This window comes from Micrasema longulum, unplaced genomic scaffold (genome assembly GCF_059751315.1).
Source record: "Micrasema longulum isolate JH-2025_06_02 unplaced genomic scaffold, ASM5975131v1 h1tg000120l, whole genome shotgun sequence".
Taxonomy (NCBI): Eukaryota; Metazoa; Arthropoda; class Insecta; order Trichoptera; family Brachycentridae; genus Micrasema; species Micrasema longulum.
In genome coordinates, this window is record NW_028277326.1 from 328,128 (window position 1) to 355,242 (window position 27,115).

The 27,115-nt window shown below is 32.2% G+C and overlaps 1 protein-coding gene across 3 annotated transcripts in view; it reads left to right on the forward strand.

Moving 5' to 3' along the window:
• The first annotated feature begins 514 nt into the window (after positions 1 to 514).
• The window catches only part of LOC148284431 (endoplasmic reticulum metallopeptidase 1-like), a 29,043-nt gene continuing 2,442 nt past the window's right edge, over positions 515 to 27,115 (forward strand). The window contains exons 1-16 of one of the 3 annotated variants that reach the window (XM_088240122.1): positions 515 to 638; positions 1,637 to 1,830; positions 4,342 to 4,521; positions 5,306 to 5,462; positions 6,396 to 6,523; positions 8,113 to 8,241; positions 9,509 to 9,629; positions 11,164 to 11,318; positions 12,222 to 12,369; positions 13,028 to 13,251; positions 15,493 to 15,673; positions 18,084 to 18,268; positions 20,024 to 20,179; positions 20,721 to 20,917; positions 23,392 to 23,513; positions 25,454 to 25,626. In XM_088240122.1, the coding sequence (XP_088096248.1) occupies positions 1,639 to 1,830; positions 4,342 to 4,521; positions 5,306 to 5,462; positions 6,396 to 6,523; positions 8,113 to 8,241; positions 9,509 to 9,629; positions 11,164 to 11,318; positions 12,222 to 12,369; positions 13,028 to 13,251; positions 15,493 to 15,673; positions 18,084 to 18,268; positions 20,024 to 20,179; positions 20,721 to 20,917; positions 23,392 to 23,513; positions 25,454 to 25,626 (2,448 nt within the window). In that variant the 5' untranslated portion in view covers positions 515 to 638; positions 1,637 to 1,638. Of the gene's footprint in view, positions 639 to 691; positions 740 to 1,636; positions 1,831 to 4,341; positions 4,522 to 5,305; positions 5,463 to 6,395; positions 6,524 to 8,112; positions 8,242 to 9,508; positions 9,630 to 11,163; positions 11,319 to 12,221; positions 12,370 to 13,027; positions 13,252 to 15,492; positions 15,674 to 18,083; positions 18,269 to 20,023; positions 20,180 to 20,720; positions 20,918 to 23,391; positions 23,514 to 25,453; positions 25,627 to 27,115 lie in introns of those variants that run through there. The other 2 variants (XM_088240116.1, XM_088240129.1) reach the window with 2 other exon arrangements.

The following is a 27,115-nucleotide window of genomic DNA, read 5'->3' on the forward strand; positions in this document are numbered from 1 at the left end:
TGGTATCATATCATGCAATAATTTATTATGAATTACGTAAATAGTTATCAATAATACTCTAAATATATTATCAAGATTTAGCTTAAGTGCTAAGTTACTGGGTTTAAATAAAAAAATAACTCCCTCAGTACTAATTAAATAATAAATACCTACGCATAGTACCCATTTAATTGCAATTAAACATTTAATTTATTTTCCTTTAGAGGATGTGCGGTGTTTTGAAATTTTGATGAATCGGTATTAAAACATTATTTTTATGTCACTATCTCGCAAATGACTCGCAAATGATACTGTGCGAAAAAGACAACTGCACGTCAAACTGTTTTTGTGTAACTAAAATAAACTTTTGGTTGTTTTGTTTTCCGTAGGTACCCCAAAACTGAACCGATTTTGTTGTAGTTTTTTTTTTAAGAGTATATAATTTATTTTTTTGTGTCGGTAAGTATCTTCACCGTTTTTCAAAATTATTTATGGTATTTTTGTACCGTACATCCTAGGACGGAAAATAAAACTATACGCTTTTTTGGGTTTTGGACAGTTTTAGCTCCCATAAGAAACAATTTATCAAAAAAGCAAAACGGTAGAGAGATGTCAAAATATCTATAGTGTGCAAAAAAACACTTCTCTTAATTAAATAAGTAAGTACCTACCCATCGCACTACTTTTTTGTCACAATAAAAAATTTCAATATTTGACAGCTAACATTTGTGTATTTTGTGTGACATATTGACATTTGTTGGTGAGTAAATATTGTAAATAATAATATGATTTAATAACATCAATTAAACAATAAAAAATGCCATACTTATATAAATAATATAATTGTGTATGTGTTAATATTTATTTAAAAGAGATATTTAATTTACGTTTTGAATTCCACTAAATCGGCAAAAGTTATTGTGACTTAACCTCAAAAACTTTCATTGCATTTTGCACAGTTCGAAGTCGAATACGGTGAAATATTTTTTGATTAAATTAATTTTAATAATGCACCCAAGTACGAAAATTATCTGTAGCTACCCCGTAAAGACTTTTTAAAGGTTATAAAGTTTCTAAATTATTTATTTATTTGTCACAAATTACACCACCGATTATAATTACTGACAAACATTTTTTTAAAACATAGTTTTTTAAAGTTACAAAAGGACTCAACTGAAAAAAGAGCAATTCCTGCCTCGATACAGGGCTACCTAGTGAGGCTGGTAATTAGGAAACAAAAGGATTTGGATAAATAAAATAAAATAGATTTATTTACCCGTTAAAGAAATCCAAATATATACTATTTTCCTAAGTGTTTCTTTTAGAGTAGTTCACACGACGGGACAATTCCCATCTTGTCCCAGCTTCAGACATATTGTTCTAGTATGAACAGTTATTTGGAAAACATGACAATGGACCAAGCATTGTCCTAGAGATTGACGAGCAGGCTATCTTCACAGGACAATAGCTTACCCTCAATCCATTTTTGCAGTGTTCCATATTTGAACTACGGTTGCGATTTTTTGTGTAAAATGACCCAAGTTAACATAGACATTTCTTTACCTACTAAAAATAACAAGATTTTTTGGTATTACACTTACGTATGCAATCTAATTTTCTAAAACATTCCTTTATTGCTGTTGAATTTTATTTTCAGAAATGTCTGCTCTGGGTATTTCGATAACCCACGACATAGAGACAAACACCAGATCTGAGACGAGAGTTCGCTACAGTATCCACTCTGTGTCCACAAAATGGCCGTTCATTGTCATAATTTTGGGGGCCATTACTTTATACATTATCCATATTATTGATCACCATCTTCCAGTCGCAGTCACAGAGCAAGAAGCGGTAAAAAACTTTATTTTTATTTTTGTGTAATTTTTATTTCTGTGACCGCATTTCTGAACAGAAGCGTTCCAAATTTTCGGTTTGGTTTTGGTAATGAAGAATACAATGAAAAAGTTCAGAGGTTTTTTCAATTTTTAATTACTTAATTTATTTATTTAAACGCCTTGTAGGTTTTTACATGTTTTACACATATAAATATAAAGACATACATGCATTTTACACAAAAGTAGCAAAACATAAAAATGAATTAAGAAAAAGAAATATATTAAAAACCACCTTACATATTAGTAAAAAATATATGAGTATACATATAGTACATACTTATACTGTAGTAGAGAGGACAGCAGTATATTTTTTCCCATCAGTTTTATTTATTTATTTATACATCAACGGTTCAAAGAACCTTTTACAAAAACAAAAAATAATTTACAGAAATAATCACAGCAGTGCACAATAATCATGTAGTGTATGAAATAATAGAATAATTAAAACTAAACAATTTAGTAAACATATAATACAAAAAGTTAAAAAGAAACATAACATTTCTAAATAAAAATAGCAATAACCATGAGAAAATCTTTCGTACTAAATATAAATATAACACATTAAAGTTGAGAATAACCAAATAATAATATTAATAGAATCTTAAAATTAGAAGAAGTTAGAATAATTATGATTAAGAATACATATATAAGTTAATAAAAGATACACAATATAAATTAACATATTATTATTTAGGTATTTCAATGTGAAGATAATAAATTGATACACTGCCTTTTAAAATTCATAAGTGTTATATTAAATATATCCATATCATAATGTATTTATTTATTTTTTGTCTTAAAATTGCGTTATCATTCACTTATTTTTTGCTTTTTTTTACATCTTTCTAAATATTTTTTTGAAAGCATAAATTACATGAACTTTTTTCGCTCCTTATATTTAAGTTAGTAGTAATTATTATTATACAGCTATGTAGGACTATCATATTATACATTGTAAAGGATCTTTACCGACAAGCCATATTCATTGGCTTGGTGAGTCCTGTAAAAAAAAAAAATTAAAAATGTTTTAAAAATAACTAAAATGTATGTAAATAATAAATAAATAAATGAAATAATGTTCCTGCCCGCTGCCATTTTAATTTTGCCTCTACTCAAATGATTATTTGAATATGCAAACATTTGAAAATGGACAAAAATTAATGACTTGCTTTTTTTATTAAAAATAATAACATCATTGTTCGATTGTTGCCAACTCATAAATTTTATTGGTGTGCGAGTGCCGGTCGAGTTATCTGATGTAATACACTATTCTACTGCGGTCCATCATCAACCAATTACAGAGCGAATTCACCAGTAGTACGGATGCATGTACTTGCAAACCTATACGCTAACAACATCGATGTCTTTAATGTGAGCCTTGTAAGTTTTCAAATCAATGTATATGCTCCCTATCAAATAGATAATAATATTATGTTTATATTTTATTATAATATTATGTACTTAGCTGCTTTAAACTGTATTTCTTTACATAACATTGTATCAAAATTGTAAATTCAATATGGGATTGCCCTGAACTATTATCTCTCATCAACTTCAGGGTGCCTGGAAGAATGACTAGACAGGTGCCACCGTTTTGTAGCAACAATTCACGGACAGTGTATACTTGTAATGCCGTATTAAACAGACTTCATGAACTCGGCAATAGTTATTCCCACGTATCTGATATATTTAGTGTAGGGTATTGTTCCCATAGAACAAACCTTTTGAACTTTGAAGATGGTGAATTGTAATTATATTTATTTATTCATGCATTTCATAATATACACAGTTTTTTGTTCACTTTGCCCAGCTGTATGAAACAGTACTTATGATTTTCTTGTTGTATTACTGTAGAATGTTTTATTATTTAATTTTGTTTTTTAAATTTATTCTTGAATTATTTAAACTTTCTACTGAATATGCTGTATAATTTTTAGGTTATTTTTTTAATATAAATCTTGTATAATTTTAAGGTTTAATTTTTTTTAATAAATCTTGGGTATTAGAAAATTTATGTTTTTAAAAAAAAAAAATATTAAGCCAAATATGTTAGTATTATAAATTTTTGTAAAAGGCAGATTTGTCGTTTATGTTAATAAAATAAAAATAAAATAACATGTGTGTATTTTATCTGTTTATCTTTTTTTTTTTAAAATTTTATGTTGTTTATATACTCGTGTTTTATATAACCCTTATGTAAGTAAAAAGCATTATGGGTGTAAAAAATAAATAAAATAAAAATTGAATCAAAATAAGATCCATGATATCTATGACTCCGGTTTGGTGCACCTTATCTTCCTGCTAATAAAAATGATCCACATATGCTTCATTTGGAGATGTGGAAGTATGAAAACTATGATGGTGGTGGAATAAAAACATGTGAAAAAAATCAAACGACCTCATCAAAGCTAATGATCATATTACTTTTATTCTATCCCTGTAATATCACTGTTTTTTATGTTTTTAGCTTTCAAATACAAGTCTATTTAGTGAAGAAAGATCTAAGAACTCCCTCCAACGAATCACCGGATTAGGCCCTAGAATTGTTGGTACTCGGGAGAATAGAATATTGGCTCCGGCCATAATAACCGATGAATTGAAGCTAGCGCAGAAAAATGCGCACAGTGCACAATCTCTATTATACGAGGTAATTTCAAAACCTTTATGTCTAAAGATAATGCATAATGAACAAAGACAGCGGAAGTTTAATAAATAATATAATTGTCATGCGGTGGGTAAAGTGTACAACCTACTTCCATTGTCCATAAGGACAATTAGTAAGCACTCCCAATATAAAATCTCTATTAAGAAATGAATAATGGAGGTGCGTTGCGCACGGATTGATGAGCGGATCAGGCGGAATAGATAAAAAAGTGTTTCTATTTATGAAGTGTTTTTGTTTGTAAGCTTTATAAGATTTTATTATATTTATTATGTATTTAAGGCATATATGTATATTATATTCTTTTAACAAAAGTTTCGAAGCGTTCAATATGGATTTGTACATCTTTGCTTTACATTTAACCCAGCTGACAAAAGTTTATCAGCTAGAAATTATAACTGTCTAGATTTACGTATTTTTTATAAATACTTTTTATAATATGTACGTCTTGAATTTTAGTTTGTTATGTATGTGTTATTTTAAAATAAATAAATTTAATTGAATGAGATCAAAATATGTTTATTTTGTTGTTTTATATGGTAGAATTGGCTCTGCAGTATTAGAAATTTTACCAGAACAAAAATTATAAGTTTACAAACTGGTTTATCTGGATTTTACACTTGACTTAACACTGCTGAAATGACAATATTTCATTTGCCACAATACTAATCATATTCTAGTGAGTTCATAAAAACTTGGAGAATATTTCAGCATTGATTTAACCTCTCTCTTTAAAGCATTTTAATAACCATTACCTTTGCATTCTCAGGTACAAACAGGTAGTGGCGCCTATACATTGACATTTCGTCCGCCATTTACCAATGTCTATGAAAATATCCAGAATGTTGTGGCAATGATAGAAGGATCAGACAAACAGCACAGTATCTTACTAAACTGTCACTATGATTCAGTTCCTACAAGTGATGGTGAGTAGATTACTATTAGTAAATATATGGTCTTAGGAAATATGACCACATTTCTGATTATCGTAGACAACTGAAATGGCTCAAAATTAGACAGCGGAGAGACTATCACTCCCTCTCACTTCTGTTAAATGTACTTCATAGTTCAAATGCTCCTATATACCTTATGTATACCAAAAAATTTGACTGAAAAATTTCAACGCTCATCAGTTCATGGTTTACCTCTTCGTTCTAATTCTCAAGGCACTCTCTTAATACCTATCCACAATTCCTCTTTCTTCTCTAACTCATGTAGTGTCCATGCGGCTCGACTGTGGAATCATCTCCCATCCACCATCAAAGATGTTGCTACAGTATCTCTGTTTAAATCCCGTCTGAAGAAACATCTCCTTTCTCTTCCTTAATCTCTCCTCATTTCCTCTTTTTTCCTTTTCCCCATTGAGTAATAGTATTTATTTAAGGTAATTTAAATACAAATATATATATTTCAAAAAAAATATCTTAACCATTTTTTATCTTTATTTTCTATTGAATATGTTTTAACTTGAATTATAAAAATAAAACTTTTATTTTATTGGTTGGTTGGAAGAAATTGCCATTTGGCAATAAGCCCGCCAATGTACAATTAAAATTATGTAAAAAAAAACGATTGCCCTGCAATTTGTAATTAATGCAGCAATCAGACTTATGTGTGGAATTTTGAAAGTAAAATTAGTCAATTGAAGACTTTAATTAATTAATTTAATTATTATTCTTTTTAATTTCTAGGCAGAAAAAATCAAGATTATTGAATAAAAACTATGTATAAAATATATGGTTGAATTCATATCTGCACATAATTAAATGTAGAAAACACCAAAAATTTTAAGAAATGTAATAAGTAATTAATTAGTATTTTCATAATAAGTTGATTATATACATCTGTTAACATTTCAGGAGCCTCCGATGATGCTCTCAGCTGCGCTGTGATGCTGGAGCTAATACGAGTACTGAGCAAGGCAAATTTTCGGCTAAAGCATAATGTCATCTTCTTATTCAATGGCGCAGAAGAAACCGTTCTCCATGTAAGAAAAAATTATCATCACTAATGTTAGATATTTTTATTTTTTGCACCACAACAGGCCCGGAAGACAATTGTGAATTACACATTTACTTTTTGTGTTCCCTCCGGAAATCAAACCCGGAACCTCTCATGCGTGAGCATATAATGTTACATATACAATCAACCACCTGATCAATCCATATAAAATTGTAAAGAACGCTCTGGTCTAAAACCTAAATAAAAAAATGTTCATTCTTAAAAAACATCTCGAGGAAATTCTTAGTGGAAAAACGAATTAAAACAGAATAACGATGCTAAATCAGCATACAGTCAGCCTCGTGGTGTATTGGTCTGCGCGTTTGCCTACCATGAAAGAGGTCTCAGGTTCGATTCTCGACATGGTTGTCGAAAATTTATTTAAATGGGTGTTTTCTCACCAGAATATTTCATAGTCCTTGGACTGGTACCTGAAGCGTAAGACTGATCATCTTGCCTTTATGTGACAAAAATGATCAAGATACGCTGCGATTGGTGTACCAATGCAGTGCCCTATGCACTATTAGGTGCGGAAAGGGAACGATGATGATGATGAATCACCATAAAATAATGGAGTGTCGTTGTTTTTGCATAGCGATAGTTTGAGGACTGGTAATCGATACAGGCTACTTTTTATCACAAAAGAACACCATAATCCGCGTTGCAGTTGCACTTATCAATTTAATGTAACGTTCTTAAACAGAGCTCAGTTATATTACCATCTCCCTGTCATATTTGGCCAAACCAAAGGTTCAAATGACTTCAGTCTGTGTCTCTTTGCTAACAAATACTTCGTAATTTCTCCCTAATACCAATGTGGTGCCTCACAGTAGGTACCGACCAAGGACAAGAGACTTGCAAGGTTGGCAGCCCTGAGGTTCAGTGACATAGGCTAGACTATATAAAAGCTACGCACTAGTCACTCTTCCTCTTTTTCCTTCATATCTCGTCACAACTCCTCAAGATCTATGATCCTCGTCTTGAAGCTTTTATTCTCACAATCGTAGCCAAAATTTGCATATTTAAATTTCGTGTAAATATAAGGTTTATTCATCAAATATACATATTTATATTGTAAATAATTTGTGCGTTAACTCACCTAAGTACCGTCTTTTTTTTCACTGACGATTTATTGAGCAACTTTCTGAAATACATAAAAAGATGGGATACGCGCTAGTTCCCGATAAGAGTCTTTGATAGACTTCTTTCATCATATTAAGTCTGTAGAGCGGACCAAACGCATCCACACGAGAGTGTGTATATATGTACCTACAAAACATATGGTAACACTATGAAACAGTAGACACCACATGCTGGTAACTCCACAAGGTACGGGTCCCACAAGCCGGTGACCCTGATAATGAATACAACTTATTGTCACAACACGTGACCGTCCCCACACCTTTGACAGAATAAGCTAACAGAAAATCACACACAGAACTGTATTATTCATTTGCACTGACACGGACATAACAGTACACTTATGCATTTAGTAAAATACGCAGAAACACCTTTAAATGTAGGTAAAATAGAATGATGATACTGATAATTAGATGGCATGTGTTACTTTTACAGGGTTCCCATCTATTTCTGAGTCACAAATGGGCTCCCACAGCTCGACTTGTTATCAATCTAGATTCCGCTGGTATTGGAGGAAGGCCGATCCTCTTCCAGTCAGGACCTAAGAATGCTTGGCTTGTCGGTGTAAGTATGAAACCATGCAGTTCTCTCACCAGAGATGTGAACTTTGAGATAAGACTTGTCCATTGTCGTTGGCTGATTTAAATTATCTCATTATGCAATGTTTAGTATTCATGTTTTTGCATCCAACTTTTTTCAAGTTTTTCCATCTGTTGATCTTCATGAAGTAATTTTAATTGGAATTCAAATATTGTGTATTTATCATAATTGAGGACCATTTTTTCAAAACTCGACATTCCCTTGAAACGTAATTTTTTGGAGAGGGTTTTTTGTGATTAGCGTCAAATCGCGTAAACAATCTTTGTTTTTAAAAATTACACCTTACAACTTAGCCTGAAGGTAGTATTATTTATAATTTAAATATAGTTTAAAATTTTCTTTTGTATTTCATTAGCACCCCATATAAATTATTGGAATTGGGAATACAATTAAATATTGTATTTTGAAAAAACGATCCTCAATTACTTTATAATAAATTATGCACAGCGGCCTATTAACGTTGAGTCACACCACATAGACAGGCTCAACTGCTTTCTAATATTTAGGTACCGAAATTACCTATGATGTCAATTGTTTACTGATTTTCTTTTATTTACTTATTTTTTTATTATTTTAAAAAATAAGTTAAAGAGCATAAACCTTTATTTTAACAAATTACAACAGAAATAGAGAATACCTTAAATAAGGGAACATGGAAGTCTAGGTATTTACAGGGCTTACGACCTGTCACTGGCTGGTTTAAGTGGCCACTTTACACACTGTGTAACATTCACTGTTTTGCCTATGTTTGAACATCCCTATTTCTTAAATTCTTCCATTTGTTGATTTTAGTGAAGTTAAAGAGCTGAAACCTTTATTATTGTGAAGAGATTCATCTGACTGAATTATTTCACATACTAGGCAACGCCTGAAAACAATTTTTCAAATTTTTAAACTTCTTCTTGGACCAGTTGGTTTCATTACAATATTTGAGTTTGTCCAAATACACAGTGTGTAAAGTGACCACTTAAACCAGCCAATGACAGGTCATAAGTCCTATAAATGCCTAGACTTCCATATTCCCTTATTTAAGGTATTCTCCATGTAATTAATCTCCTGTTGTAATTTGTTAATCTTAATGACTCCCGAGGGGGTGAAATCCAGTCTTTTTTCTACTAACATTTGGACAAACACAAATATTGTAACCTTTATTTTTGCGAATAGCTTCATCCGATTGAATTATTTCACATACTAGGCAACGCCTCAAAATAATATTCTCTCTTCATTTCAGTACTATGCTGACAATGTTCCATACCCCCATGGTCAAGTTATGGGCGAGGAGATGTTCCAAGGGGGCCTGCTACCGTCCGATACAGACTTAAGAATATTCAAAGAGTTTGGAAATCTGCCAGGTATTTTTCCAACACTTTATTAATAATACTACTTTAATGCAATATCATTATTATCATGCCCTTTTCTGCATCTAATTATGCATATAGCACTTTTTTATTTATTTATTTATTTATGACAAAATACATAGTTTTTAACTTTACATATTACATTACATTACATATTTTATGTATTTGTACGAAATATTCCCAATCAGCAAAAGTGCTGGTATGGGGGCATATAATATATTATGACACAATAGTTTTAATAAAAAGTCAATAATAAAACATCACATATCACTCGTCTTTTTAAGTATGTATATGTTTTGTGTATTTTTAGTTCATTAAAAAGTGAATTGTAGAAGTTTATTTCTGTATACACAAAACTGTTTCTTTTTCTGTTAGTCCTAGGTTGTTTGAACGTTAAATTATTTGACTCTCTTGTATTTATTTTATGTATATTGTAGTTAAAATTAAATCTTATATTTGTCTTTATTTTATTCTTTTCATCTTAAATATCATCTTTACCTTTTCTGCGTAAATTAATTCATCTAAATTGAACACTTCATTGTTGCATCTAATTATCAAATGCAGCGTATTTGACGATCGTCTTTTACATGAAGGTAAGGTGATCAATATTCCGCTTTACTCCAGGGATAATAAATATATTTGTGTAAAACGACTTTTTAAACAAATATTTCATGTCTGCCTTGTCATTAATCGAATTCGGGTAGGCAAATGCACTAACCATTACACTGCGAGGTGGACCTATCTCCACTCAATCCTGAGAGTAACCATAATAATAAATTATCCTGTCGGAAGCACTCATTCGGAATTCTGGTTCAGGATAATAAATTGTGCAAAATGGCCCATCCAGACGCTAATCTCTGCCTTTTACGGACTCAGCGATCAAGGTAGAGCCGGGAGTGGGGGGTTGTACAGGCTCCCTCCTTTTATTTATCTTCGCTCTGTGAGCCTCTATACTGTCCTGTTCTGCACCTGGCCACTGCTTTTGCCTCTACACCATTTGAATCAAGTGGAAAGCGCTTATTAGTGGTATTAAGGTTGACTCGCAGTGGCTCCTACCTTCCGGCTTTGCCTTTCGCTTTGCCTGGGAGGGCTACCTCCTGTTTTACGTCAGGAAGCCTGACTGCGGTAGATGGCGGGTGATGAATCAGCACAAGAAGATGACAAAACGGTAATGAAAAATGCTGACATACGCAAATATAATACCAGACAACTCCAACACATCAAAAAAGTAAGGACAAATGCAGAACGGTAAAAAATACTATACAATGGACCTTAACACTATATTGACCTACCAGACTACTTGAAAAATTATACTGGAGACAAATTCAAAATCAACTTTATGAACCGCATGATAACTACACTCACCAGATGAGACATAACATGACTTGAGGTATATGTTTATATAACACCAAAGGGTTTTTTAAAATCACAATTAATCCAAAAAAAAACTAAAAATCAGAGTAACACATTTTGGATGATTTCTTTTGGCTGTTTTTAATTTTATTTTATTTCAATTGTTTATTTTTAGGTTTGGATATAGCGTATATTCGTAATGGTTACGGTTACCATACAAAATTCGACAAGGAGATATATATTGCTGCGGGATGTCATCAACACTTAGGAGATAATATCCTGGCACTCCTCAGGGCTCTGGGCAATGCCCCTGAATTAGAAAATATGAAAGTATTAATTATTTGTATTCATTCTAGAAGATTATTTAAATTCATTGCCAGAGTATTTTCATAGCACTTTTTTTTCGCTTATCTTTGACTGATGAACATATTGCATGTAATCTCTCTGCCCGTGAAATTGAATTTTATAAAAAAAATACATTCGATTTTTAATGATGGTTAACATATTATTTGAGCTCATTTCAGTTGAAGTGAACCAGCTCACAAAATAGTCAATGCTTTTACTCTATGAGTCTACTAACTAGATATTTTAAATTAACATGGGTGTTTCGACGTAAAGAACCGAAAAAAAAGATTTTTGATTTATTAGTGTAAAATGTAAATGCGATGAGTTTATTTCACTTTTAAAAATCGCCTACAACGGGCTTATTTGAAAAATGTATCTTAAGTGTTATAAAGTACAAAAATATTAACCAAGTTACTTAATTTTCAGAAAAATAATTTGACTAAAAATTCAAAATCACTGTAATTTAAGAATCATTTAAGTTTGTAATTGAAAATTCTTGATGGAAGTTCATTGTAATTTATTATAAAAATAAAAGACGAATGATACTGTAATCCTTAAATATGGAATATCCAGTGACCGGTTGACCAGACTGGTCGTCTCGAAGATGTCGCGAAAGCGATGAAACCGGTCACTGGATATTCCAAATTTGTGGATGAATGTATCACTCGTCTTTTATTTTTATAATAAATTAAGAATCATTGTAATTTTTTTATTGAAATTCAGATAAATTGTTTTATGCATATTATTGCATTAAAATCAGTCGCATTGCGACACGTATAGAGGTTTTGCGTTTGTTTTGGGTTTAAAAAAACTATGACGATTCTAAAAATAAAAACATTGACGCAAGACCAACTTTACTATTTACATTAACTATGAAATATTTTTTAGGCTCATTCAGAGGGAACTGCCGTATACTTTGACTTTCTGGGCTGGTTCTTTGTTCGGTATTCTATGAGAGTTGGAACTTTAGTAAATCTGACAGTATCTCTATTGTCAACTCTCAGTGTTGTGGTGTTTATTCGCCACCTTTCTCGAGGTAAATCTATTGAATTTATGACGGATGTTATAGAATTACAATTTTTAGAAGTACAGTCAAAAACCCGTTTTACGTTTTTCAAGGGAGCAACAGAAAAAGTGTAAAACTGAGGAAAACTTTCAAGTGAGGAAATGAAAAATGTATGGAAAAAAATAAATTTCATTAAAATATAATTATTGTACAATACTATACTAAATTTACGGCAGAAAAATTTTAAGAACTGTCATGATTGGGGATTATTGATTGGGGGTTAAAAATTACCAATGATTTTTTTTACCAAGTAATTTTTTTATATATTTTTTATATATTCAAACAAAACTGCAATGTGTTATTTTTGAGACTGGAAGGTGAGACCCCCGCACTTCGTAAAATATAATCGATTCAATGAACGAGGTATATATGTATCTTAACGTTTTGAAAGGTAGTATGCTTTTGATTTCATAAATAACTTTAAGCCAGTACCTTAATCTGTCGCAAATTCCATCAATATGAACACACCCCAGCTAAATTTAGAATCATTATGATTATTTACAACATCTATAATCGGACATTTACATTTATCTGATTCTATATTTGAATTTGAATCAAGGCAAAAATTTAAATGATCTTGTACTTCTTTATTTTTTTATTGTACTTTAAAAAAGTGTTAATGTTTTAGGTTCGGCCTGGATCGAATTAGCATATGCAACTGTTGCCAGAGTTGTGGGTATGCTTGTGGGAATATTAGCTTCTAGCATAGTTGGTTTGACTATAGACCGTGTGTCTCCTCTAGCCATGCCCTGGTTTACAAACGTCTGGTTACTGTTTCCACTTTTCTGGTGCCCCTGTCTGATTGGCTTCGCGGCTGTACCATTACTGGTCGACAGGTGGAGAGATAAGAAGGTATTTGCTGTATAACATCATTTTTCAATTAGATTTCGTTGTAAATATTAAATTAGATGCGAAATGTTGAGTAATTCTAGAGTATTTTTTCAAAATCGACTACAAGATTAGAGCTGAAAACGTTTATTGGTTGTATAGTTAGGAGATCTTTTAATACAATTAAGTATCTCCGTACATATAATATGCATGTGGATATTCATTTTGTACCGGCATACACATATAGCCATACATACTGCTTTTATTATGAGCACTTTTGTAGTTACCTACCATATTATATGGGACTTCTTGCACTTTATTCATTCAATATATACCAGTTTACCATTAACAATAAAAAACTGTTTTTCATAATAAGGTTTTTTAATTTACCATATTATTATTATTATTAATAAAACATATAATACAAAAAGTACATATTTTACTCCCAGGGGTTATTAAAGAAACTCATTTGGGACCGTACATAAGAAAAAACATTTTTTGACAATACATAATATCAGAAATAGAAAGAAAACATTATTGTTTAAGAAACATAAAACACCATCTATATAAATTACATTAATAATTATCACTATCAAAAAGATTTAAGAAATATTTTTTAATTGCGACACTTCTGGATTTTTTATTAAATTTTTGGTGTTTTAGCTCATCGGGCAGTTTATTATATTCGGAAAATCCAATATTTTCCAAAGACCTACTGCCGAACTTTGTTGAGTGAAACTTAGACACATGAAGATTCCCTGAGTAACGCATATTGTATTTGTGAATATCATGACCAAATGTGTATTTCAAATTTGAGTGAGCAGAAAAGTTTATGACATTTAAAATAGTATTGGTTATGTCATGCAGTGGCATTACCTTGAAAGGAAGTATCTCTGTTTGTTGGTAGATATCATTGACATGTCTTTGACGTGACTATCCCATTTAAGTCCAAGAATGTTTCTTAGAGCTCTGTTCTGAAGAACTTGTATTTCCGAGATCTGATTTTTGCTGGCAAAACCCCATATACATGATATATAAGATAGGTGGGAATGAATCATAGCGTAGTAGACGGAAAACAAAACGGAATGAGGAAGCAAGCCTCGAAGTCTATGCAATACGCCAGTTACGGGTGCTATTTTTGATTTTACATGCTCAAATTGGTAGCTTCATGAAAGTTTAGAGTCAATAAATAGTCCCAAGTATTTAGTTACATTGGTCTTTCCAATATAGCCAGCATTATATGTTTTAAACATAAACAAAGTATCAAAACACTGTTCACCTAAAAACATTTATAAAAATGATTTTAATTGCATTAACATTTTTTAATCAATCAAACTTCTTTCCAAGCCTTTTGCTATGTCATCTTCCCTTTAAATGTACAAACATTATTTTTTACTTAAGCAACCTTCACACATACACATCCTTTTACATATGCACATACACATGCATGAACACAAACTTCGCACACACACAAAATTATGTAATGTCTCCCCTTTTGTATTATGAATTATTAGAATTACAGTGGCTCTAGTTTTGTGAACATATTTATATTTGCTGTTGTGTAATAGCTGTAAAAATCCCTAATGAAATTGTAATATCTCGCGATATTTGCAAACGTTAACGATTTAGGATAATACAGTCATGTGACTACAATTCATCTACTCAGCCAATTCTACGGAGGTTTGAAGGGGATCTTCATAAATAATATGGTTTAAGCGGTCCTTATTGAAGTCCACTGGTCGTCCAGAATGCTCCATGTCTTTCAGGTCGAAATTACCGTCATTGAAATGCAAAAACCATTGACGATCTGTTCTTTCATTCATAGCATCTTCGCCATACACTGTGCAAATTTCGCAAGCCGCTTTGGCAGATTTACTTCCTCGATTGAACGCGAACAAAATGCTCACTTTTGTCTACTTGACATTCCATTTCGAAGGCTTGTAACGGAATAAAATAATATTTGTAACGTAAAAGCAAAAACAATATTTAGTAAAACAGAAAAAAACGGCCACATGTTAACACCCAATACAATAATTCTTGACCTAGTGATATAATTAGCATTGGTAACATAGCTGCATTATAAAGGACCACAAGAAAGCACCTATTTCATTAAAAAGTAAATAGCGCTTCTCTTAGTAAACGGGAATCAATTTGTGATGAAGCGGAGTTTAAATCTCGCTTCTTTAATTTTTGAGACTGCGGCACTAACACAACTAAATAACAGCTTGGTTCAAATGATAATTACATGATATATTTCTCTTTTAGCGTGGTTTATCACTCTCCAAGATAGCCCAGTTGAATTTAGTGGCCGCTCAAATACCCTGGACGATACTACTTGTAATACTAACCATTATGGGACTCAGGTCTCCAGTTGTTCCGATGCTTCTAGTTCTCTTTGCGGCCATTGCTAACCTAATAATTCACTCCACACCTCTCCATCAAACAGGTAAACATCATATTTTATTCATTGATCTACGCAGTATGCAAGGCTGAGACTAGCATTGACAAAATGAAACACTGAAAAAAATCTACTAAAAAGATTTACGATTCGAGCGTTGATAGATGCAGAAAATGAGAATAACTGTGAATGTGCGCGTTATTTTAGAAAAGAAATTAAAAAAACTTCCCTAAATTTTGATAAAAGTAAGTTTGGGATTTACGAGTTTTACAAATTAGGCCGACGAATCCAACAAATACTTAAAGATAGACATGTCAACAGTCGGAATAATCATTGTGCGTGCATGAGAAGACGTATGTTTTATTTTTTCAGGCTATTTACCTTAAAGTAGTCATTGAGTCGAAAACACTCATCCAGGGTTTCGACTCCATTCCACACATAGAACTGTATTCCACATGAACAAAGACATTAGTCTTACCCGGCGGAAATTGGTTTTAAATAAGGTTAAATAAAATACAACAAAAAAATGTCGACAGTATTTCATAGACCTTTAATAATTTAAAATTGTAAAAAAAATGTGTTATTTCCCTATTCACAAGTCCGCACATGCGCAAATTGAGGTCTTACGTGTTCTGTGGAAGCAGTTCTATCAAACCAATCCATGTTTATTTTTCATAAATTGCGAGTGTTTTGCAACAAATTTAGCACTTAAATCGGTTGACATGATGGTATTATATATTAAACTATGAAGGCGAAACAAACTTAGGTTTTAATGTTTCCAAGTGTTCGGTCACGTCCGTCACTAGGGCCCAAAAAACCCTATTTTTTCGCTACAAAATGGATGACCAGAATCTGCTACGAACATTGAATGTTAAAGATCTGGGCGTTAAATTTGTGAGCTCCCTGACATTTCATGATCACATAGAGACAATCAGTGGTAAAGCATTAAAGATGTTAGGATTCGTTCTGCATACTACCAGGGTTTTTTAAGATGCCCGCGCACAAAGAACCCTTAACAACTCCTTGGGTGAAGTACGCTGATGATTTAGGGGCTACATGAACCGAAGTACTCTCTTATGATAGAGAAAACCCAAAAGTAGTTTCGGAGATATCTCTACATGAGAGAGTGCGGGTATTATCTTCGGCTCTACCTGACCGAGTTTCTCCAGGGTATGCTCGGCTACAACAGTTTAGAGACTAGAAGGAATGTGTATTTGACTACACATTTTTATCGATTGTTGCGCGGTATTGTCGATAATCCTGAGATTGAGACTGTATGTTCCTAATAATTACCTAAGACAGCGTCAGCATAGATTGTTTCATATTCCGATATACAGGACCAACCTGCTGACGGTTATGCCTGTTAGAAGGGCTACCGCTATGCTGAACAACATCGCTCTGGATGTTGATCTGTTCCATGTATTCGAAGGGGTTTTATGGAGCAGGATTCTCCTACTACTTTAACATGAGTCTCTTTCATGTATTTTTTTCTTTTTTGTAATAGAATTAACGTCTTGAATTTTAGTTTGTAATGTATATGTTATTTTAAATAATGAGGAAGTTCAGTGTCTTTTTTATCTTTTTTTATTTGTTAATAGAATATTAAACTAAGCCAATTTTTATACATCATATTATCAGCGCTATGATTTTTAAAGTTTTGTATTTCTGGAATAACTCCGCGTTCTTGACGTTCTTCTGATTGGTTCATCTACGGTGACCAAACCGGATATCCTTCAAAGCTCGTATAATAACATTGGATGGTTTATATGAACCAGTGACGTCATTCATTTTTGTTGCCCTTTAATAATAAGGAATATTTTTGTGTTTTTTTAAAAATATTTTTTATTTCCTTTTTTAAGCACTATAAATACCATAAAAAAATACCATATTATCTTTTGCAGAATATTATATTTTTGTCTTTCTTATGTTATACAAAAATATTATAACTGTCCATTATTTACTATAGGAGCAAAAATTCATTACCATTTTCTTGTATACCCACGAACAGGCCATGCCTTTGTGGGATTTTTTTGTTTACTATTACCTTGAGGTATTTTATTACGAAAATGGCGCTATATAAGTTATCCACAATAAATAAATGTATTTCATTGTTATGTAATTATGCTTTATTTTTTTATACTCTGTTTTATTATTATGTTTATTGTAAAAAAACAAAAAAAATTAAATAAAAAAAATATTTTTTTAAAAAAAGTAGTGCATTTTTAGTAAAATATTTATTATAATTTTTTCGTACATTTTCAAGAAATTTTTCCAGTACAATTTAATGCTCCAATTTTTACCGCGCGCAAGAAAATATTTTTTGCATCCAATTTCCCGTAGGGGTGAAGTTCCTCATTGAATCGAATTGTAAGTTTCAATAGTGGTTGAAACATTTCTTTTTTTTAAATACATAACTGAGTCAAACGTGAGTAATTTTGGTTTTTTTTTCTTGTTTTAGTTCACACATGGGTGTGGGTATACTTGGCGGTGCACGTTCCCGCCGCAATGTACCAGATATACATAGTGATTCTTCTGTACGTGTTGTTCTTTGTGCCGAGCATGGGCCGCTCGGGAGCTGTCAATGCAGATTTGTACATTGGCGTTATATCCGCAGTCGCCTCCATCTACACTGTCAATTTTATTGTGAGTAAGATCCCATTCGTGCTTAGTAAACAATACAGTTCCGTGTGTCGAATAGAGCCAGGACCCTGGATGAGTGCTTTCGACTTGATGGCTTCCTTAGTAAAAAGTGTAATGGTTAGGGCGTTTGCCTACGTTTGAGGTCCTGGGTTTGATTACCGCCGATATGCTGTGATTGGAGTAAAAATGTGGGCATTATGCACCTTTAAGTATGAATAAGCGATTGGTGTTTATAAGTATCTATATATTATATATAATTGATTTGGAGTTTATTTTGTAGAACTCCATATTTAAACTTATAATATTAGAAATCAAACACTGATTTAAGTCTACTGAACACTTTATTTTATTTTTACAAATATAAAAAATACTTAATAAATTAAATACTTAAACTCATTAAAATAGCATTATATCAACTAATAGTTAACCCGAAAAAAAATTGATAATGATCCTTAAGATAAAAATACCTTTTTTTAATTTACTTTCATATAATTTTGAATTATCTATCCTTACCTCTGTCTTGTATAAATACATTGAACTCCTTAATAAAGATACCAGTCTCGAAGATGTCGCAAAAGCGATGAAACCGGTCACTGGATTTTCTAAATTTGTGGATTAAAGTATCACTCGTCTTTTATTTATATAATAAATTACAATGGACTTCAAAATAAAAACAAAAATTTCGTGACAATTATTTTGCCTTGTTAGGGCATTTTTAAACAAACGTGAGATTAGATGGATTGAATGTCCTTATCTAATTATATAATTTAAGGTACTTAAGTAGAAAATAAAAATAATCTTATGAACTAAAGCATGTACATTAATCATAATTGAGGGAAAAACAAATGGTTAAGGGCAATTTTGTGAAGTAAAAGAGCTGCAAGCATTTGGACATACTCAAAACAATAACATATTACAACAGAGATGAAGAACATTTAAGAGGAGGTAATATAGAAGTTTAGGCATCTACAGGGCTTATGACCTGTCAATAGCTGGTTTAAGTGGGCTGGTTTGAGACAGATCATAAGCCCTGTAAATGCCTAGACGTCCATTCCCTTCTCAAAAAATTTTTCCTCTCTGTTGAAATAAATTTAAATATGAATAACTCTCTAGGGAGGAAATCTAGCCAAGCAAAATTCTGCAAGCATTTGGACATACTCAAACATTGTTAGTATGTAGTATGTTTGTAAGCATTCATTATAATATTCCTTAATATTTTTATTTTTTAAATTATCTGTATGAACTATATGTATATTTATCTGTTTACTCAGTGACAATATGCAATGAAGATTGGATAAAAAAAACCTTTTCTGGTATAACGAATAATGCGTATAACGAGTAATGCGTATAACGAGTAATGCGTATAACAAGCAAATTCAGTCTGTCCCATCTCCCTCGTAATAACCAAGTTTGACCGTACTTGAATTTTTTTTCTTTGATTAAAACACAAAAATACAGTCTTCAACACAAGCTGTCAAAAACTTGTCACGATGATCGAATAGATGCACACTGGCATAACGTAATCACCACTTTTGAATGTTCATTTATGAACTTTATTTTCTTTGTAAATTTTTATGAACCGACTGCTGGGAAATTCAAAAAGTTGAAATCCCATATACCAAAGAGTGTCTGTAAGAATTAGCAATAAATATTATTTTTCCATACTTTTTATATGAATGATGATCCTTATAGCAAATGGTAAAACGTATTACCAAGGACCGTTAAGGGGTTAAAACTTGCACATATTTTTATTTCTAGATTCCCCTTATGAGTTTGGTAAGAAAACCTGGTAAAGCATTGGGAATCCTAGCAGGCCTTCTACTCATAATGCTACCTCTGGCTCTATATACTCGGATCGGACAACCCTATAAGGAAGAAGTTAATGTTCATACTCCACAACGATATTGGATCATGGTAAACTATCACTCGGAGTAATATTTTCCTAAATCATCATCAGTAGCGCTACAGCCCGTTGTGGGCCCTGGCCTCCTCCAGAATTTGTCCCCATTCGTCCCTGCACCCGCGGCTCTTCTCCAGTTCGCCAGGCCAATCGCTCTAATGTCACTTTCCACATTATCCAGCCATCTTAATTTTGGTCTTCCTCTGCTTCGTCTGCCTTCGGGAGTGGTATAAAAAAATTTTTTGGGGTAGGTTTATCATTCATTCTGTGCACATGGACCAAAGATTGTAATCTTCTAATTTTGATGAATTGTGCAATGTTGGGTTCGCCATACGGTGCCTCTAATTCATGATTAAACTGTCTCCTCAGCAGCACCAAATACCTTCCTTGATATTTTTCTTTCAAATACTAATACCATATTTTCGTCTCTTTTGGTTTACTTATGTGTTTACCCTTTTTCCTTCTATCCCCTGTCAGCACCCAATGGCGCATAGAATTCCCTGTGTTATCTACGAGAACTTAAATTAATATAAATAAAAATAAATATTGTTCCAGCACACTGACCGGCAGTTCTACAACGAGAGTAATGTCCTCCGAAGGCATGAGACAGGATACTTTGTATTGAACTTGGATAGGAATAGTCCTCGCACGATTCCCTTAAGCGGGCGCTCCCTGTACTCTTTGGAAAAGGATTGCGAGGAAGAAATGTATTGCGGATTACCCCTGTACATAACTAGAATGGTTTCTTTGAGGTGATCAAACAGACTAACTTTATCATTGTAAATTTATCCATAACTTTATTATTCATTGATAATATGATCTTTTAACACTTTTATTTTGTTTTTTTAAATAAGCAAAAATTTACAATGATAACGGTTTTAATATTTTTTCCGTGCAATATTGGATAAAATGTCATCAAAGGTTTGAGATGTGCATGTTTTGAATTACTTGAAAACGAGACTTTCGTGCCCTATGGCAGGGGTGGCGGACTTGATCAGAACCGAGATCTACTTTTCACTGTCCAAAATCTACCGATCCGAGTTTTTTAATAAACTTTACCATAGATTTGGCAAAATAATTCTGGATAACAACTTAGTTTGAGCATCTATCGCTAGGGTAGCAAAGTCAGGATTGTAGTTGGATATTTCCAACCTTAAAGAATCCAACGTATGGGCGTCTGTCATGCGAGAACAGTGCTTATTTTTCATTTGTTTTAAGTGTGAAAATGCCGTTTCACATAAATATGCTAAACCAAAACACGAGTGCAATTGTTCAGCACATATTTTTAAATAAGGATATTCCTCGTGGAAAACCAATGTCCAGAAATCTAGACCGGAGCCTGACCTTGCTTTTAGAAATATATATTGTAGCACAGAGTAAGAATTTCATTTTCCAGTAAAATATGGTCCGTTTGAAACATCCTGTAATTTTTTGGAACATTTTGTAAGTGTCCTTAATATCATTATTGAATGGATATCTAACTGACAAATTTGACCCACTGCTCAATTTCTTAGCCTCCGCCACCGCTGCCCGCTGCCCTATGGGACAAACAGCACATATTAAGAACCTAAAAGTTTAGATTATTATCAATAGGTATACCTAAATACGTAATTTTATCAACTTGTTTAAACAGTTTAAAACCTAAATACAATTTTTTTTCATGAATAGGGTGCGCCATATTTTATGTCGGCATGTAAATATATGATTCCAAAAAAAAACATCTGATTTCTATATTTATGAGCTATTTTTTATTTAATTTGCCCTTTACAATTTATTTGAACTAGTTTTTTAATACAGCATCAATCAAGTAGCCGCCTTTATTGGCCAAAGCAAAATGTCCCCTTTTTCCTCACTTTTTCAAGCATCTTGGGCGGAATAGCGATAATTTCGGCACATATGTTTGCCTCGAGCTCGTCAATGGTCCGAGGCTTGCTGGGGTACACTTTGTTTTTCAAATAACCGCACAAAAAGAAGTCTGGAAGGGTCAAATCTGGTGATCTGGGTGGCCAGTCAATGTCACCTTTTTTTGACATCGCACGTCCAGGAAATTTTCTCGACAACACTCTCTCTTACCGCTTCAACTAGTTTATGGAACAACTTGAGCGTTGATGAACGGCATGTGGACGATTTCCCATTGTCCCGTGCTCAAGAAAATTTGACACCAAATGACGAATAGTGTTGTCAGACGGTGCTTGTTTGCCATGATGTTTTTGACGATATGCACGTTGAGTTAACACAACTGAACGGATATTTTTAATGTACAGCATCACTATTTCGGCGCGTTGTTTTGGTGTGAAGCGAATTATGGTTAAAATTGTACTGAATTGACGTTTTAAAAATAAGTTTACCCTGTATATATATTTTTTTATTAGTATTTAATTAGTAGATACAAAATTCTACATAAGAAATGCAAAAAGTTTTATAGAAAATTCCATTCCAAAAGAGAAACAACCTGTTGTGCTTGGTGTGGGATTTTATCGACGCTGGAAAGGCTTTTGAAATTGAAAATTACTTTCAGTGGCATTTTGCAAACTTTACAGGAGAGCCATTTAAAAATTAAAAAAAAAAAAAATTTACCTCCATTCAGAACATCATCTATGGACGGGGTAAATCATATTTCGTTTAATATAATTAGTTCTGTCGTTATTAAAACTACGATGTCGCTTAAAGTAAATAGCCTTTTCAGCGTCAATATGTTAACTAAATCACAATATAAATGTTTTAAAATAAATAAAAGCACACAAATTATATACAGCATGGTGACGAGATATACATTCACATAAAATATTATAATAAAAAATCATTATTTAATTTTAAAATCAAATATTCAAAGATTATGCTAGAAAGGAACAATTAATTAAGGTGGTTGGTTAAGACATTGATGATTTTTAGTTTGCGAGACAAGTTTTTAAAGAAGTTTATTCCTTGTTTTATGTAACTATTTTCATAATGTTAAATTTTGACATTTTAATATTAATTTGGTATCTAAGTGAAAAGTTTAATGCAAAGTTTTTTATATTCTCTTTATAAATATGAGGAATTGAATATAGCCTATAGATTTCATCAATTGATGGTAATTAAAAAATTTTGAAGAGTGCTCTTGCTGGGAATGTTAAAGGTTTTCTTAAAAATCACTCAAGTATTTATTTTAAAAATTTGTCTTTCTCCTCGGAACCTTCGATAATCACGATTTTTGTTTATGTATCATTTGATTATTTTTTTGCAGTCGATTCAGCAGTTGGATACCTGCCAGTCCTCCGAAATTTCCGTCTCCATCAATGTTCACTGTCAAAAAGCGCACCTGTGTACCCAATTCTAGGAAGTGTACGATCGATCTTGAAATAAGAGGTGGGAAATATACATTTTACCATTTTGTTGGCAAATCCATCAATCGATCAATTTCATTTTTTCTCTAGCAACTTCCATATTACTTTAAAATTCAGATAACCGTACTCCCAAAATTCTTCTGAAGGCACCTATTTTTAACCATTTCCTCGCTAAGCATCCAAAAATTACACATGATCCGAACGGCCTACTCGAATATGGTGTCAGGAGAATAAAACGTTGAAAGTGTTTATGACCGTGCAATAATTTATTCATGTTTTCGCGTACAAATATTTTACTCATTAGAGTATTTTATTCATTTTTGTTAGTTTGCCGAATGCTTATGTAAATAAAGTGAAATTGACCCTTGTATTATTCACGTCTTTCTTTGTTTTAATATTAAAAAACAAAAACAACTATTTCAAAATTTAAAAAAAAACATGAAAATGCTTCTTTCTATTAATTTCACGATTACAAAAAATATATGACAAATCGCTTTAATAATATTTAAGTTATTGAATTAAAATCAGGAATTTCACTTGTCCCAGTAATGATGGAACATCAATTATACCATTTAGTATGCCGAACACATACATGGAATCAATATTAGTTCTACGTTTGTGTAGACTGGAAATATTTAACATTGACTCTATATCAGCATAAGAATAATTACCTCTCTCTAGTCCAAGCATCCAGGCTACTTTTCGAAGCAAGCGATGTTGGACTGATTCAATGTGATTATGCGATTTACATAGAATGGAGACCAGACCACGGATGCATATTCTAGAAGAGGGCGAACAGTTGAGCAATAAAAAGTTTTGATTGTACGGACATTAGTAAAATCAGAGGATATTCTCTTAATGAAGCCAAGTAATTTCAGTGATTTATTTACTGTATTATCTATATGCTCGTTATATGTCAGTTTATTTTCCAAAACATTTCTTAAATCTCTGATGGACTTAACTACATTCATTTTGGAGTTTTCTTTTCTCGAAGGAAATTGGTTGTTTTGTTCTATGAAATGACATTATTTTGCATTTTTTAGTATTTAGTTCTAATCTATTGACTTTATACCATTGTATGCAAAGACAGAGTGATATGGCGTTCTATCCTATCTGCCTACCCCCACAGCGAAATGGTGTGAGATTGAATAGGAAAGATGTTTTCATATGTTTAATGACATCTTCAATCATGAAGTGAACTTCTCCAAACTTATTTCGCTTTTTCTAAAATACATATGAAATATTTCATCAACTCCTTGATAATACAGTGAAATTCGCCAGTCTCTTTTGCCAGTCTTTGCAGGGTGTATTAACTCTTAAAAGACGGTGGTAAATAATCCCTTTGCGCGTGGTGATGTAACATTGTGTTACCACAAGCAAAAGACGGAATATTCTAAAGTTCAAACATTTAAAAAAAAAAAAACAGGGAGACATACTGTTTTATAATTCCTTTTCCATAATTTATGCAAATAAACATATAATTTAGCCCTGTTATAGCAAAATAAATTTAAAATCATAAATACGCAGCTCATATTACACTCGTGCGTCCCCCATCACTGTCATCAATCGACTGAAGGCTAAATCTGTTTTACACAACACCCGTCACAGAAAAGCCTCTCTGTCTTCCTTGTTGAGTTCTATCTTCGTGCTCTCTCTTATGCAGATGTATTGCTGAATTAGCGGACATCCATTCTTCGCGTAGCAAGGATAAATATTTTTTGTGTTAACATCTAGCATAGTTATACGTACTTTACTTTCCAAATCCAGCGTGAAAATGTCCATTTGACGATTAAAAAAATACGAGTTCATCATTTAAAAAAATAAGAGATATATATCAAGTCTTATATTGTATGTCGACTAGTGTGACATCACAGCCACACAAGAGTTAAAAATCACCCCTCCCTCCTCTGTCGTCTGATAATGCCCGTTGTATGCACTCTTCTAGCTGAAGTAATTTTACAGGCCCCGATAGAATCACAGTGATGCTGTCTACCAGAGGAGGAGTCACCTTGAAGAGTTGGAGCATTCCCACAGTACCCGTGCCATCTTCTCAGTGGAAAGGAAATCCAACTTACTTCGTCAATATTGTGAGAGAGAACATAACTAACACATACCCGCTGACTATTGACTTTGATGTGAGCTTTCTTTTTATTTATTTGACAAATAGTCGTCTGCATTACTTTACGGGCTCCTAAACCCATAACGTAATGCAGACTGTAAATATAAGTTAGAAGGTAATGCATAGAAAGCAGATCGCTGCTTAACTGCCGATATATTGATACCATCACTAATAAGGCGATGAAATGTCTTGGATATTTGCTGCGAACTGTAAAGGATTTTAATTCCATCACTACCCTCAAAGTGCTATTTACTGCCTTAGTTAGAAGTAATTTAGAATTTAATTCAACAATTTGGTCACCTTATTACAATATTCATATTTTAAAGTAAGAAAGAGTACAACGTAAATTCCTTAGATTCATCAATTACAAACTTAATATACCCACTGAAAATATTGATTACGATAATTTATTATGTACACTAAATATGTCAACTCTTTGTAAAAAAAGAATCATAAATGATTTATTAAATTTATATAAAATAGCAAATGGCGTATTGGACGTCCCGGAATTAACTAGTGTTATCAGCTTAAAAGTACCTGTTCGAAATACTCGGCAGCTAACGTTATTTTTTTAATCTCCTGGCAGTCACAATTATTATTACAATTCACCAATACCTAGACTACACTGGCTAGGTAACGAGTATGGTGAAGTTGATATATTTCGTCTGTCTTCATATAATTATAGGTTAAATATTCAAAAGGTTATAAATTAATTTGTATAAAATTTCTTAATATTGTTCTTTATTTAGTTTTTTTTTCTTCTCATGTATCTCTATAATAATGTATAAACTTATATGTATGTATATGTACATATGTGTGTATGTTTTCATATGTAAATTTATTAAATATTTTTCTATGTACCCATAAACCTATGTTGGTACATTTCCTTATTTTTACTTATTATTGTATCTTTTCTTATGTTATCTTTCATTTTAACTAAATTTACATACTTATGTTTCACTGCTGCACTTGAATGTAATTTCTAATATATGTAAATTAATAAATAAATCAACAAATATACAGAAAAATAGATAAATTGCCCTATTAATGGGTGAATTCCGACTTGCATTTGTACGGCTCCTGGGTGCGTAAAACAGTGCATGAGATCTCGCTCTAGTATAATTATTGGGAACATACAAACTGATCTCTTTCAGTATATTTGGATTATATACTCGTACTTCCAGAAATCAGCTTATAGAAATGTTTCCAAAGAAAAATTTGGCAACGAGATTCGAGGGTGTTCACCATCCAGCATCTCTGCTAGAAATAATGATGGATACAAAAATGGATAATTATTATTTTCTTTAAGATATAAGTTTCGCAAAAATCACTTTTCAACCTTTTCCATTCCAAGGATGTGGTTTATATATATAGTTGAATAATTTATATAGTGCCATTTTTGTGAAAATCATCACGGCTTAAGTGACAAACTCTTCTATTTATAAAATCCTTTTATCGGCATGATTCTGAACGCTCTCTAGAGGGTAGAATAAGCATTAATAATA